The 15,753-nt window shown below is 40.4% G+C and overlaps 1 protein-coding gene across 4 annotated transcripts in view; it reads right to left on the minus strand.

Moving 5' to 3' along the window:
* Positions 1-15,753, minus strand: part of TXNDC16 (thioredoxin domain containing 16) — a 51,827-nt gene that overhangs the window by 13,458 nt on the left and 22,616 nt on the right. For all 4 annotated transcript variants that reach the window (XR_006105076.1, XR_006105075.1, XM_042479863.1 and 1 more), the window contains 6 exons: positions 13,112-13,172; positions 12,151-12,289; positions 10,127-10,273; positions 8,709-8,768; positions 3,570-3,738; positions 1,548-1,672 (listed from right to left, as the gene is read on the minus strand). Coding sequence is in view for 2 of the 4 variants with exons in the window: in XM_042479863.1 (XP_042335797.1) it covers positions 1,548-1,672; positions 3,570-3,738; positions 8,709-8,768; positions 10,127-10,273; positions 12,151-12,289; positions 13,112-13,172 (701 nt within the window). In the remaining 2 variants the exon portion in view is untranslated. The remainder of the gene's footprint in view (positions 1-1,547; positions 1,673-3,569; positions 3,739-8,708; positions 8,769-10,126; positions 10,274-12,150; positions 12,290-13,111; positions 13,173-15,753) is intronic.

The following is a 15,753-nucleotide window of genomic DNA, read 5'->3' on the forward strand; positions in this document are numbered from 1 at the left end:
AGTTCCAGGACCTGGACATTTACTTTTTTGGACTATAATTGATAGGATTCCCAAGCTATGCTGGAAAATAGCAATAGCAAGTACATTTCAATACCGCTTATCAATGCACTTAAGCACTCCCTAAGCAGTTTGCAAAGTGTAAGCTAATTGCCCCCCAACAAGCTGGGTACACATTTTAGCGACCACCTCGGAAGGATGCCAGGCTGAGCTGACCCTGAGCCCCTGGCTGGTACTGAACTCATAAGCTTGTGGTTTGTGAGTGAGTGGTTGCAGCACAGGCATTTAACCACTGCGGCACCAGGGAAGAGTAGATTAGTGGTACAGGTTGTTGTCAAAGGGAGAAAAAAAGGATACGAGCTTATAAAATTGTTCCTACAGTTGACAGGCACACTGTAGAGCCGTGTAGTGTAGCAGTATATTGTAGGCACACTAGTGCAAAAAACATTGCTAAGGATTCAATATGGGATGGTACAGAAGGAGGTCAATTGCATGGTTACACTATGAGTTACCCCACTGGGTTACATCAAGCCCAGTGGTGCCATTGTCGTAGAATAAGTGGGGCCTGAAGATGCCACTTTTGCAGCGCATCAACATTTCCTGAAAACTACAGAAAGCTCCCCAAACATGTGAAAATCTGTAAATTTAGAAATCTTTACATGCTTTGGGGCTCCCAGCCGATGCTTTCGGGGGACATTCTTTCCGCATTGGTGCGGCTACTGCTGCCTCCCGCGCGGGCATGCAGGTGCATGATATCAAGCGCATTGGGAGATGGAAGTCTAAGGCTTTTTCGGTTTATGTTCGTCCGCACTTGGACTTCTGCGGCGAGCACTAAATTCGCTCTTGCCAGGGTTGGCGGTAGCCGTTGTGGTGACGGCTTTTGTGGCGGCAGCATAGGCCAGGATCTGCACGGTGGGGTACCAGGGCTACGGAGCTCTGGTTTGGGAGTCAGTAGGGACCATCTTGAGGGGGAGTCAGTAGGGACCATCTTGAGGGGGAGAGAGGCCTGGCCTGGAAGACAAAGAGCCCTCCTCCAACCACCATCTTGAGGGGGAGAGAGGCCAGGCCTGAAGAAAAAGAGCCCTCCTCCAACCACCATCTTGAGGGGGAGAGAGGCCTGGCCTGGAAGACAAAGAGCCCTCCTCCAACCACCATCTTGAGGGGGAGAGAGGCCTTGAAATTTTGTGTATTGTATTGCAATTTTATTGTACACCGCTATGATCATTGCGGAACAGCGGTCTATAAATAAAAATTATTATTATTATTATTATTATTATTATTAATCACCCCCCTCGGTCCCACAGCCCTAAATATCACCATTTTTGTTGCAGCCCTACTTAAAAGTGTGACCAAAAGTGACACTTTGTTGCCATTTTGAGAGGGACCATGATGGGTTTGGGGGCAAACTATGGGGGATGGGGGGGAATTGGTTCCTGGGCCACCATACAGTTACCCACCCTGCTGTAAAAGGAGAACTTCCACTAAGATTATTTCCAATAACCTGAGTCTTTGTTGAGTAGGTTTGGAGACTAACCAAATTAAAAACTTACCTTCCTTCATGCTTGAATCAAACAGTCCCAGGACAACAACGTGATTGTAAGGCAAGATTTTGAAGCTTAAATATTCTTCTACTTCCGTAGGTGTCATCAGCTTCACTGGACAAGAGATTCTGCTTCTAGAGAGAACAGTTGAAACCACATGAAAGACAAAGCATACTTTGCCTTCCTCCCATACATAGGTTAAGGTTTGTATGTACAGTAGTGTTTAATACATTTTATTAATATTTTGATCCTTTTATACTGCTTTTGTATCTACTGGCTGGACCAGTATCAAATTGTGATGGCTTTTAGCTTTTAACAATAAAGTTATTTTTTACCTTTTTTTTTAACCAATATTTTAAATGTATAACATGTATTTATTTTCTAATTTTTAATTGTTTTTAAAATTTTATATTTATACTTTTGTAATGCCTTTGCATTGTTTTTAATTTGCACTGTCTTAAATTTGTTGTTAGTCACCTTGCGTCCCCATATCAGGAGAAAGGCAGGATATAAATACATAAAATAATACAGTGGGCCTTTGTATCTGCTGGGGGTTGGTTCCAGGACCCCCCCCCCCCCCATGGATACCAAAATCCATGGATGCTCAAGTCTGATTCTATACAATGGAGTAGTAAAATGGTGTCCCTTATATCAAATGGCAAAATCAAGGTTCGCTTTTTGGAATTTGTATTTTTAAAAATATTTTCAAGTTGGGGATAATTGAATCTGTGGATAAAAAAATCTGTGGATACAGAGGGAAGGCTGTAATGATAATAATGATAATAAAAATAATAATGATAATCTATATACATAAAAATGTAGATGTTCGTTTGATCAAAATCTTTAATCTCCGAAAGTTCTTCTCCGATCGCTTTGAAATTTTGTCACAATATTCCATTCGAATACACACGTGTTTTTATATACCTACTATGTTTTTATGTACCTACTGTTATATAGATGTCACACCTGTGACAGGTAAAAATGTTTTTTAAAAAACAGCGCCATCTGTTGGACGTAACAGCAACACCGATCATTGCAAGATTTGCGTGGAAACATCAGATCATTTGGGAACACATTCATATTGCTTGCAGGAGATTTCAGGCAAACATTACCTGTAATTCCTCGATCAACACCAGCAGACGAAATAAATACTTGCCTGAAATACTCCACTTTGTGGCGACATGTAAAGACATTAAAATTAACTACAAATATGCGTTCCACCTGCAAAACGATTGATCAGCTGAAATATTCTCACATCAATTGCTGGAAATTGGGAAGGAAGAGATGCCGGTTGATATGACCTCAGGACGAATTTCACTATCTCATAACTTCTGCAGTTTAGTGACGTCAAATGAAGTATTTCCCAATATTCAAACCAATTATAAGAATCACGACTGGCTGAGTGAACGAGCTATTCTTGTGGCCAAGAACAAAAACGCCTATGAACTTAACAATATTATTCAGTCTAACATTCCAACCGAGGCAATCACATACAAGTCCGTCAACACTGTTGTGGAAGCAGATGAAGTGGTTAATTATCCAACAGAATTTGTGAATTCACTCGATCTGCCAGGGATGCCATCGCACATACTGCAATTATCATGTTGAGCAATATCAACAGCCAAAGCTTTGCAACAGCATACGACTTGCAGTAAAAAAATTAATGAGCAACGTTGTTGAAGCAATAATCTTGACAGGACCTTTTAAAGGTGAAGATGTCCTTATTCCTCGCATTCCTAGGATTCCAACGGATATGCCATTTCAGTTTAAGAGATTGCAATTCCCAGTTCAATTGGTGTTTGCAATCACCATCTACAAAGCTCAGGGCCAATCTTTAGAATTGTGAGGTTTAGACACGGATTGCTTCTCATATGGACAATTATATGTTGCGTGTTCTAGAGTCAGCAAACCAGCCAATCTCTATATCTACACAGACAATGGAACAACAAAAAATATTGTATACCCACAAGCATTGTGAAATTAAATATTTCAGAAAAAGCATGCGCTTCCAGCCAGCATGTGGCTACTCACACTTCTATGAATCTGAGCATCTCCTGGGTCTCCCACATCCCTGAATAAGACAGCCATCTCTGTTCTTTAGTAAACACCTTGAGGGCAGGGAACTGGGTGACGTTTTGTTGTGCACAGACTTGCGGCCAGTCCCAACAGTTCACCCGAGCAAGTGAGATCTCAGGAGACCCTGAAAAAGGTTTATGGGGAAGGGAAGGGAGGAAGGAACTTAGTTAATTAGTTACAAGTGGCATTGGTAATTTTTCAAGGCAAAAGCAGAGATTATGAGAATTACTTTTTTGGGACCATAACTTCCAGTCAGCATGCTTAGGAGCTATGCTAACTGGTGCATTCTGTGAGTTGAAAGTCGCTTCACTAAGCTCTGGGTACATGATTTTTTAATGATTATTTCATTAGTTTCATTACTGAACAGTTCTTTCATGTCAATCCATTTAAACTTTTAAAATTGTTTGTTTTTTATTTTATATTTTATACATTTTAATGTTTTTGTACTGTTTTTAAATTATTTTGCTTTAAATTTGCTGCCTCGAGTCTCTATTTTGGGGGAAAGGAGGTATAGAAGCAAATACCATCGTCATCATCATCCGCTTGAGAGACACTTTGGAGGGATGTAAGGTGGGACGAAAACTCTGTATTTATTTGTTCTCCTCCACTGGCAGCTATCCATGTCAATGGGACAATGAATCCTCTCATGGATGCATCCATACTACATAATCATAGTGCTCTGATACAAATTCAATTGCTATCCTACAAAACCCCTGGGATTTGTAGTTTTGTGAGAGACTTCTCCACCAGTGGGCTTCATTGCCATAGCAAAGGGGCAGCATTAGAAAAGTGTAAGTCCTTCACCAAAGTACCAATCCCAGGATTTCACAGGATGCCGCTGTGCTGGTTAAAGTGTTACTACACTGTTATAATTGTGTAATGTGGATATACTCCAGTCTTCCATCTAAATTTTATAAGGTCATTGAAGGCACGGGGGGGGGGGGACCCACCCCCGACATAAGTTCAGCATCTTGGATATAGGTTGAGTCTCCCTTACCCTAAATTCCAAAATCCAAAATATTCCAAAATCCAAAATTATCCACATGCTTTCTGATGATCCAATGTGCACAAACTTTGCTTCATGCACAAAACGATTAAAAATATTGTGTATAAAATTAACTTCAGGCTATGTGTAATAAGGTGTATAATGTGTATAATGAATTCTGCAAGATATCTCATTATGTATATGCAAATATTCCAAAATGCCAGAAACTCTGAAATTTGGGACGCATTGCCTCTTTGTTGTTGTTGTGATGTACTTAAGGATTTCCCCCCTCTTCTCAGCTGCCAAGCAGGAACCACCAACAGTTTTACCAGCCTAGTGTTGTTGTTTGCCACCAAGCCAACAGTGTATGGCAACCCTATGAACAAGAACTTGGTGACACACTCTCTTAGCCCCAGGAAGGCAATGTCAAACCCTCTCTGAAGAAACTTGCCAAGAAAATCCAAAGATAGAGTTGCCTTAAGGCTACCATAAGTTGGGAATGACTTGAAGGCACACAACAACAAGAACTGAACAAAAGATCTAGAGAAATCATCAACAGTAATACTCATGTCTTAGAAATTCAGGGCAGCCGTGGCTTTTGTGATTTGAGTTTACTAACCTGTAGAACCTGTTCGAACCTCCATCTTTTCCTAAGTCCTTCCACTTTAGGAAGTCAATGAATCAAGCCATCTTCATGACATGTTCAAAGTACGATAGCCTCAGTTTAGTCATACTGACCTTTGGTAAGAGTCTGGACTTGCTCTCAGATTCATTTATTTCAGTGGAACCTCAACATTTGGTTCTCCAGATGATTTGGACTTCAGCTCCCATAATTCCTGGCTGTTGGAGCTTCTGGGAACTGATGTCCAAAACAAAGAGAGGACCAAAAGTTTGGAACCACCGATTTACCTGAAGGCACATCTCAATTTTTGCATGCCTTTGAGTCAGTTCTTACTCTCTTACAGGGTTTTCTTGGCAAGATTGATACAGAGGAAATTTGTCATTGCTGCCTTCAAAGGCTGAGAGAGTTGCCCAAGGCCACCCAGTGGGTTTCCATGGCTCAGTGAGGATTCAAACCCTGGTCTTCTGGAGTTCTTGTTGAACATTGAAGTCACTATAACATGCTGGCTCGCTTTTCCCAGCTCCTCACCCAAATTCGCATGCAAACCCAACAGCATGACACCTTCTTGTGACCATCACTGAACAAATCAAAATGGACATACCCAGATTTCAAAGTGAGAGACTTTGAAGCTGCAAAATGGAGAGTGGAAATTTATTACAGTATCTTTTAAAATTGTCTTTGGTCCCAATGACTTCATAGCTTCATGGGGTCTGAACTTCTGTCTCCAAAGACTCCTTTCTCTCTGCAACATCTCAAACAAGATGCAGAGCAAAATCCACAAAACAACAATGCCTTTATTGGACTAACCAAAATGCACAAATAAATGTTGCAAACTTTTGAAGCTCTACTGGTTTCTTCGTAAGGCAAATGTGCATTTTGTGCATTTTTGGTTCGACCGATAAAGTATCACTCTTTTGTGGATTTTGGATGTTCTTGTACTTTGTTACTTGGTCAACACAGCTACCCCGGATATGTTTTCAAGACACAGACCAGTGATTCCAACAAGTACACTTTCCTTTCTCTCAAAGATTTTTCACCATTTTTTGCCTGATGTTAGCTGACCTATTTCTAGGTTAAGCCTTGGAACGAAAAACTGACTCTGCACCTCAGTTGTGAAACAAATTAAAAAGCTCCTTGAAATGCCACACTTTGAACAGACTGTGAAATCCATTCCAAGGTTGGCACAGGTCTGCTTTCAACCCATTGGCCCTGGCACAATGTGATTCCAGTAAAAAGCAGTCTGGCTTCAAGTCAGAAATCTTTCTGGTACCGGGAAAAGGGAGTCATATATAAATACAACCTGACATTTAAATTAAAACAATTATACTGTATACATAAAATTGTTTAAATAAAATTAGATTGCATTTCGATACGGTAACAAGCATCAATATTTCCTGTTAAGGAGAGCCCGCGTGGTGTAATGGTTCTGAGTAATGGACTAGGATTCCAGGAGACTAGGGTTTAAATCTTCACTCAGCCACTTGGTGACCTTGGGCAAGGTACACTCTCTCAGCCTCAGACGATGACAATGCCAACCCCCCTCTGAATAAACCTGCCAATAAACCCCCATGATACGATCACCTTAGGGTAATCATAGTCAGGAATGACTTGAAGGCAGACATCAACAAGGAATTATATATTTAGAGGTAGCATGACATAGTGGTTTGAGTGTTGTATTATGACTCTGGAGACTAGAGTTCAAATCATCGCTTGGCCATGGAAAGCCACCTTAGGCAAGTCACATACTCTCAGCCTCAGAAAAAATCCATGATAGGCTCACTGCAGGGTCACCAGAAGTCAGAAACAGCTTGGAAGGCATACAACAGCAACAAATTTATATTTTAATTAAACTGCATATCCAGATTAGGGTAAAATATACATATTTGAATAAATCATTATAAAATAATAATAAAGACACATCCAACTCTGTGACATGTGGAATTTCATACATCTTAAACATGTACCTCCTCTTTCTTTAAGGTGTTGTTGTTGTTGTTCTTGTTGTTGTGTGCCCTTGCCGGGGCGTTAAGTATGTTAAGGTGACCCTATCATGGGGTTTTCTGGGGATGAGAGAGTGTGACTCATCCAAGGTCACCCAATGGGTTTCCATGACTAAGCAGAGAATCAAACCCTGGTCTCCAGGATTGTAGTCCAATGTTCAAACAACTACACCATGCTGGCTTTCTCACAAAGTAGAAAGATGCAAATATTAAATCTTCGGTTTGGAGAATTGTTTCAGCCTTTTCATCCTTTCCTTGGTTCTTTACTTCACCTTCTTTTTAAAGTATAGCTGACACTTTACAACTCTAGAGGAGACCGGGTCTCTGTACTGTCCTCCTGCAGCCCTGCACATAGCTAGTGTCTCGTTGTACAACATAAAAACATCTATCCATTGTTTTGGGGGTTCTTTGCATGGCTATATGGAGGCTGATGTTCTTCTCATGTCAAATGGTCCCTTTGCTACTTTCCTGTGTTGTGTCAAACAAACAGTTTGTATGCAGAAGCTGTCCTTGAAAAGGGTCCCCTCCTTCCACTCAGTGATGTCAGAACATGCCAGGAAAGTAGCTGCAGACAACAGAGTTCCTTGAACCCCCAGCATAAACACTTGGGAGACCTTCCGACTATTATTTCACTAATCCAAGGCGCAGTCTTCAAGATACAGCTACAGATCCACCATTATACCGTGCATTTTGCAGTGCTTCCAGACTGGAGGAGTTTCATGCAAGGTGGGCAAAATGCACCCTGTGGGCCTCCTGTGCCTCCGGAGCCATTTTTGTAGCTCCTGGAAACTTAGAAAGGACATGTGTGACATTTTGTTAGCTTGTTAGTGGCCCTTGCCAGATGTTTCAGGCCATGTTTTAGAGTATTTCAAAACTACAAGCGACTCCCTGTTAAAGGCCTCATCTGCATTGCAGAAATAATGCAGTTTGACACCACTTTAATTGCCATGGCACAGTGCTATGGAATCCTGGGAGAGTGTACGTGTCCAAGTTCACTCAATGAATTTCCATAGCCAAGCAGAGATTTGAATCTGGTCTCCAGACTTGTAGTCCATTGCTGATCCCACTATGCCACACTTGCTCTCTACATTTTGCTTATCCTTGGTTTAGTGCAATTCCAACCCACTGAATGAGATTCAAGGCAAAATAGGAGAGCCTCAAGGTGACTGACAATTGCTTAGAAATCTGGTTAAAGGTATGGGCTGTGAGCCAGAAAAGTCCTTAGTTCCAATACAAGGGCCTGTTACAGACAGCCAAAATAAAGCTGCTTCGAGTCACAATGGAGGTATGGTGTTTCAATGATGCACGCGTCCTAAGAGTCCAGAAGCCACACCAAAGGCACGCTCCAGTCCTTACTTTAAAGCCAGAATCCAAGGTGCTGAAATCCCAGCTCCCAAACCAATGCCAGCCATTTTAGCACTTAATCAGTTGAGGCTTTGGGAAGAAATACATGGTCAAACTGCCAGCATAATAACTCAGTGCCATACCATTCAGATGGGCTGCCACGTCAGCATAGGCATGCATTACAACCAGCGAGACAGCTTCCCCTGCAACGCAAACAGAAAACAGATGGTCATTTTGGACACTTCCATACTTTCTTGACTCTGCTCTGTTGCCAACCAAAATGCTACATGAAGAAACAGCAAACTCCATACTGATAAAAGCTAGTATTTTGCCTGAACTTTGCAAATTAAGCCTAAATTGTTATGCAAAAATTCTGCATAACTTGGTTTAATAAAGCCTCTGACAGTGAAGAGCCTCCACACAAAGGTTTTTTGTGGGTTTTTCGGGCTATATGGCCATGTTCTAGAAGAGTTTCTTCCTGAAGTTTCGCCAGCATCTTCGACTTCACTTTACACAAAGGCTTTTTATGCTTGTCTTGCTTCCTCTTTCTCCCATCCTGTGCCTAGCTGTAATTTTTAAAGCAACATCAATATTGGGAGGATGGTGGGGGAAGGCAGGAGAACCCTGCTAAATCAGACTAAGGTCCATAACAGAATCCAGAAATAACAATAAATGACCACAGAAGAGTGACAAGAATTCAACCTAGATAATGAGAAAATTGAAATAGGTCCAAAACACACTGCGGAAATAATCCAGTTTGAAACCGTTTTAATGCCCTGGCTCAGTGCAATGGAATCCTGGGAACTGTAGTTTTGTGAGACATTTAGCCTTCTCTGTCAGAGAGCTCTGGTGCCACAACAACTACCGTTCTCAGGATTTCCTAGCAATAAGCCCAGGCAGTTAAAGCGGTCTCAAACTCAATTATTTCTGCAGTGTGTTTTAGATTTAAGGTTTCATGGACCTAGGTGAACAAAGTGTGGCCCATGGACTGCATGATGCCCTCCTAAGCCCCCAGACCCAAGCAATATATATAAAACACCCAAACACACACACACACACACATATATATATATATAAATTGATTTTGGAGTGATTTTTTTTTCACCTGCAAACTAGCCAAATTGGCTTAAAACCAATCAGAAATGCAGTGGCTTATCCTTCCCTCCTCCCCCTAAATCCCACTCAAAAATGCAAAAAATAAAAAAACCCAAATCTGTCAAAATGTTGGCTGTAAGTGACACAACAGCACTTCTGGTGCACCAAAACGAGGAAGTGTGGCTCGACAGAGGGGTACAGAGTGGAAACTGATATACTTATACACCACTGTATAAATACATTTTATAGCTCACACCTTAATATCACTTAGTGCTGCATGTGAAGAAATGGGTTTACATCCAAGAAAGCTCATGCAAAAATAAAAACCAGTTTGTCTTAAAAGTGCAACCACATTCCTTTTTTTTCTCCACTGTGCTTCATCCTTTTCATGCTGCAAAAGACTCACAGGACTATTTCTTTGAAAGCATGGAAAGCACAACACAGCAGTTTGCAAGAGTTGACTTACAGCTGGCATAAAACAGCACCACAGTGTGGTTGGCCTCTGTTAGCGCTGAGCCAAAAGATTCTTCCGTCAGGGTGCGGATGTTTTCTAAGGAGAGTTCATGTTTCCGATCTCTGATGATGGATTCCACCACCTGATCATCCTGAATCTCTGCAGGAAAAAACACATATATAACCTAATTGGCAAGAGAAAGACCCTCCAAAAATCCAAATTAATCAAATCCACAACATCATCAGCACTCATAGTATAATCTGATTATAGGGTCAACAACAAGAAGGGCACCTTATCACAGATTGCCTGAGGGATTCTGGAAATTACATTCCAAAAAAGTAACCTTTCGAAACTGTGCCTCACTGTGGGAAGGATCTCTCCTATTAATAATAATAATAATAATAATAATAATAATTTATACCCCACTCTTCAGCCGAGGCTATCAGAGCGGCTTACAATTTGTTAATTAGACATTTCCAGCCCTATCAAAGGACACAACATTTTCCTGACAATTTATATATACACAGCACCTAAAAAATTTTTCCAGATGTAACAGTACAGAGAGAGGGCCAGCTTGCTGTAGTGGTTTGGACTACGACTCTAGAAATCAGGGTTCGAATCCCCGTTTGATCATGGAAAGCCACTGGGTGATTTTGGGCAAGTCATACTCTCTCAGACTCAGAGGAAGGTAAAGGAAAACCACCTATGAACAAATCTTGCCAAGAAAACCTTGTAAGAGGGTCACCTTATATTTATATGCTATATTTACATTTACACTCATCCCTCTATATTTGAGGATTTGATTATTTACGTATTTGATTAATATGTTATCTCTAGGAATCTCTAGGTCCTCCAGTGCAACTCTATGGTCAACTTTAACTAAAAATTGCACTGGAGGACCTAGAGATTCCTAGAGAGAATACTCTACTAGGCATTTGTAGCTCCTTCAGCGCAGTTCTGTGGTCAGTGTCTGTTGGACATTGACCACAGAGTTGTATATTTATTGTTTGAATGTATTAATATGTATTATTTTTCATTATTTCCATAGAATGTACGCCATGGGCAAATTTATTTTATCTATGTTAATTGAGTGTTATGTACAACATTGTGTAAATTTGCAGCGCTTTATAAATAAAGCTTAATTATAATAATAATACCTTAGGATTGAAGGCACACAACAACAAACAGTAAAGGGACTCCCTGAGAAATTCAATGTTGTCTGCCTATGAAAGGAAGGAGCAGTTAGCTTCCTACAGCCTGAACCTCAAGGGCAGTCACTTTCCCATTGCTAATGGAGTTAACATTTTATTTCCTGACTTTTATTGCCCTTTGTCCCTGATCCTCTCATGGCCAAGAAAGGAAGTGCCCTCTGCCTGCATTGAGATCCCTCCAGAACAACTGAACTACAACAGAAACAACATCTGGTACAAAATGCAGGCCTGTGACTCTAATAATCATCACTTTTCTTCTCCTGTATGGTTTTTTTAAAACATGATTTCCTTGATGTCTTTATCAAGTGGCACTTCAAAAGCTTGCACGATATATTTTCTGCATTTCAATTGGCCAATAAAGGTATCCATCTTTTGTGGATTTTGTTGTATGGCCAATATGGTTACCCTGAATATGTGTCCAGCTTTTTCCTGGGTTTCTTAAAATCTAGAGACAAAAAGATAAAGCATACACTCAATTGCTTTAGTGGCAAAGTGGTTAAAGGCCATGAGGCCATCCATGTCTCCTCAAGGCTGTTTTTATGGTCCTCAACCCTTCCAGATTTTCTGGACCACTCTTCATCTGGCCATGAAAATTTGGTGAACTGCCTCTCCTGGAAGCCATAAGAACACAAGTTTGTCAAAACCAGAAGAAGACTTCCAGACACTTCCAGATACAGAGGCTGGCATTTTGGGCAGTCTTTGTGGCCCTTGACAGGCCTCTGGGCAGAAACTAAACCTCCCAGATCTAGTGAGGTTGTCCATTCCTGTTGTACAAGGATTTAAAGGACCATGGATGACCTAAGAGGAAAGGGATTGCTACATTACCTTGTTCGTTGTCCTCTTCCTCTTCTTCCTCTTCATATTCCTCCTGAAATGACTGGATAGGTTCACTTTGTGTATCACCTTCGACCAAAGTTACAATCTCATCTGTATCTTTTAAAACCAGGTATCGGACAGGCACACCCTACAGAGATGCCAAAGAGAGAAACCAAACTATTGTCTGGGGCAGTGTCCACACGGAGAAAAAAAAAGCTCATGCCCCATTCCCACACTGACTTATTTAGATGACCTACAGGGCAATAATAAGATAATAATGCTAGGAAAGGTAGAAGGCAGCAGAAAGAGAAGACTGTGCGCCAGATATATAGACCTAAGCAAAGCAGTGGAGGGCAGGGGGTCTTGGAGATGTCTCATCCACAGGGTTGCCATGAGGGCAGTTAACAACAAACAACAAACCATCAGTACAATACACCAACACTCAATAGGATGGCCATTGAATGTGCAGACAGTACTGCCAGTATTGGCCCATCATGGATCCTAATTGTGCAAAGAGTTTGTTTTCCCCGCAGACCCAGAAGCCCCCAAAGTAAGCCATGTTTTTCTGGCTTACTGTATGGACATGGCCCTGATTGATAACTGTCTTCTCCAATAGGCTGGGCTATTTTCCTCTTTGCTCTCTTTTTGCCAACAGGAAAATATGTTTTCATGTAAACTGATATGTGGTAATTAAGAAACAGGACAGAAGAGTCTTTCCATGGGGTGCATGGGCTGTACTTTTATTATTACTGTTATGGTTTAAAAGTAGTGATATTTGAATGGGCTAGTCATATGCTGTGGAATCCTGGGGTTTGTAGTTTGGGGAGGCACTAGAACTCCTTAGCTGAGAAATCCACATGCCACTCGCCAAACTGCAAATCCCAGGATTCCAACAGATGCTGCCATGGCAGTTAAAGTGGGATATAGTGCTATAACTGTGGATGTCAAAAGGCAATAATAAGCAACTAACCTCTTCAGCTGTCTTGATGGCCACATTATGCTGCGGAAGAACATTCAGGCCAACAGAATTTCTGTCAAAATAGAAAGCAAAAGTTAAAACTGGGAAATACAAAGATACAGCCGTGTTAGTCTGTAGAATCGGTATGTAGAGAGATCTGTAGCACCTTTGAGACTAACTGAAAGAAAGAAGTTGGCAGCATGAGCTTTCCTAGACTTCAGTCTGCTTCCTAAGAGGATATAGACTGAAGCCTACAAAAGCTCATGCTACCAACTTCTTTGTTTCAGTTAGTTTCAAAAGTGCTACAGGATCTCTCTACATACTGGGAAAAATAGTATGCATAAAATTAGATTTCTAAGGGCCAGTTTTCAAATGAAGTAATACACCTGCAAGCGGGCTTTACCACCTCAGATAACAGGTGGGAGTTCACGGGGCTGAATGAGTCTCTGTATAATTTTTTTCTTGCATGAAGAAATCTAGCATGTCCAAAGAAACCACCTGTGCCCTGAGAAGCTAGATATCTATGTGCTGGAAGGAAGGAAGAAAATAATTGCTCAGGGGAGGAAGATCTCCACTCCAATCTGAATTGAAGCACTGCAGATGTTTCAGTGAAAAGACTGAAATGATATCTTATATAATTGAATCGCAGTCCTTTCAAAAATCTACAAACTTTAACCAGCCGACTGAGATCAATATGTAAAAGTGAGAGCCCACTGCCTTCACTTCTTAGACCTGACTTCTGCCCCTTTGACATCTTGTCTTCTACCACTATCCTGCACTCCTTTGCTTGACCTCCCACTGTATGTGAAGACCATCCTAACCAAGGTGACCAGATGTCCTCCTTTTCCAGGAGCTGTCCTACACTTCAAGCTTCTGTCCAGGAGGAATTTCCAAATGTCTTCCATTATGTGCATAACTAAGAAGCATGGAATTTATATTTATATCAGTGGTTTTAGGTGTCATTTTGCAATGTCATACATCCTTCTTGAATAGCCTACATTTTTGCAGGCCCTTGTCCTCCTTTGTGGTCAGGACATCTGGTCACCCTGGCCCTAACCCAACACCCTTAAATACCATTTTCTAAAAGATCCTTGCTCCTTTTGTTTTTTCTTTTCTTTTTATTATAATTGTTTTTCAAATTAAAATGAACAAATGGATTGCAAAAACTTTAAATGTATCATTAATGTACATAAATATAAGAGTACTTCCCACCTTCAGAGAATTGGGTTTTGCTACTATATTCTGGCTTCCGTTTCTTCATCCTTCTTCAATCTTATCTTGACCTCTACTTCTAACTCTAACTTTATTTCCATCTGTCTACATCCCTTTTTTAAAAATAAGTAAATAAAGAAGTTAATAAAATAAAACAAAATAAAATAGAAAAGAAAAATAATTACCAAACTGCAAAAACTGTTAAAACGCTTCAGAATCTGCTCTATGAAAGCAACTTAACTGTTGTTAATTATTTTTCTTTCTATTAACACTATATTACAAATTTTAGCTTTAGATTAACCTTCTTCAGTATTAAACATATAATACTATGATATACATTCAATATCTTATATGTCATCTGATAGTTTTGTGATGTTACATATTTTTGTTCTGTGACCATCTCATATTTGTCAGTTCTAACTATCAATTAGTTATCACTTTGATTGATATAATTGGTTAACGGTTTCCATTCTTCTATAAATTTAAATTTAGTTTGTCGTCTTAACACGCAGATCAGTTTATCCATTTCTTGCTCCTTTTCAGTGATGTGTGTGGCTCTGCCAATCCTATTTCCCTCTGGCTTTTGCAAAAACCCACAGAAATCCTCATCATAGACCAGCGTTTCTCAAACAGGAACCTGGAACCATGAGGTTCTGTGAAAGATCCCTAAGGATCCACAAGAGATTGTATTGGGCATCTGTAGATATAATAATTTTGACACAGAGGTTCCTAGAGACCTAAAAATTATCCAAAGGGTTCCTCCAGGGTAAAAGAGTTCAGAAAAGCTGTTCTAGACAGTAAGGGTGTGTACCTACTGTTGTGTGCCTGTGTGTATGTGTGTATACACCTTCAAGTCACCTATTGATTTATGGCAACCAAAGTTAGATACTTTGTTCCTATGAATTTGATAGGGTTTTTGTTGTTGTTGTGTGCCTTTAAATCATGTCCAGCTTATTGTGACCCTAAGGTCAAACTATCACAGGGTTTTCTGGACAGGATTTGTTCACTATTGTTTTTGAAATATGTTTATTGAACAATTATAAAACAAACAAATTTTACAAACAATCATTGACATCAGACATTAGACACTACATTTTACACATTATCACATAACACTAAACAATCAACACTGCATTAAACCATTTATCTATCCTTCTAAAACTTTACCAATTACATACATACATTGTGCTTCTTTCATAGTATCCTTCTCATTTGATTACCTTAATATATAACTCTGCTATACCATCTATGCCTATATTAAGGCAAGATTTGTTCAGAAGGGGGTTGCCTTTGCTTTCCTCTGAGACTGAGAGAGTGGCATTTGCCCAAGATCATCCAGTGGATTTCCATGACCGAGCACAGATTCAAACCCTGGTCTCCAGGATTGTACTCCAATACCCAAACTACTACACTACTCTGGCTCTCATAAGTTTTTTGTAGGC

The sequence above is a fragment of the Sceloporus undulatus genome, chromosome 1, assembly GCF_019175285.1.
Source record: "Sceloporus undulatus isolate JIND9_A2432 ecotype Alabama chromosome 1, SceUnd_v1.1, whole genome shotgun sequence".
Lineage (NCBI taxonomy): Eukaryota > Metazoa > Chordata > Lepidosauria > Squamata > Phrynosomatidae > Sceloporus > Sceloporus undulatus.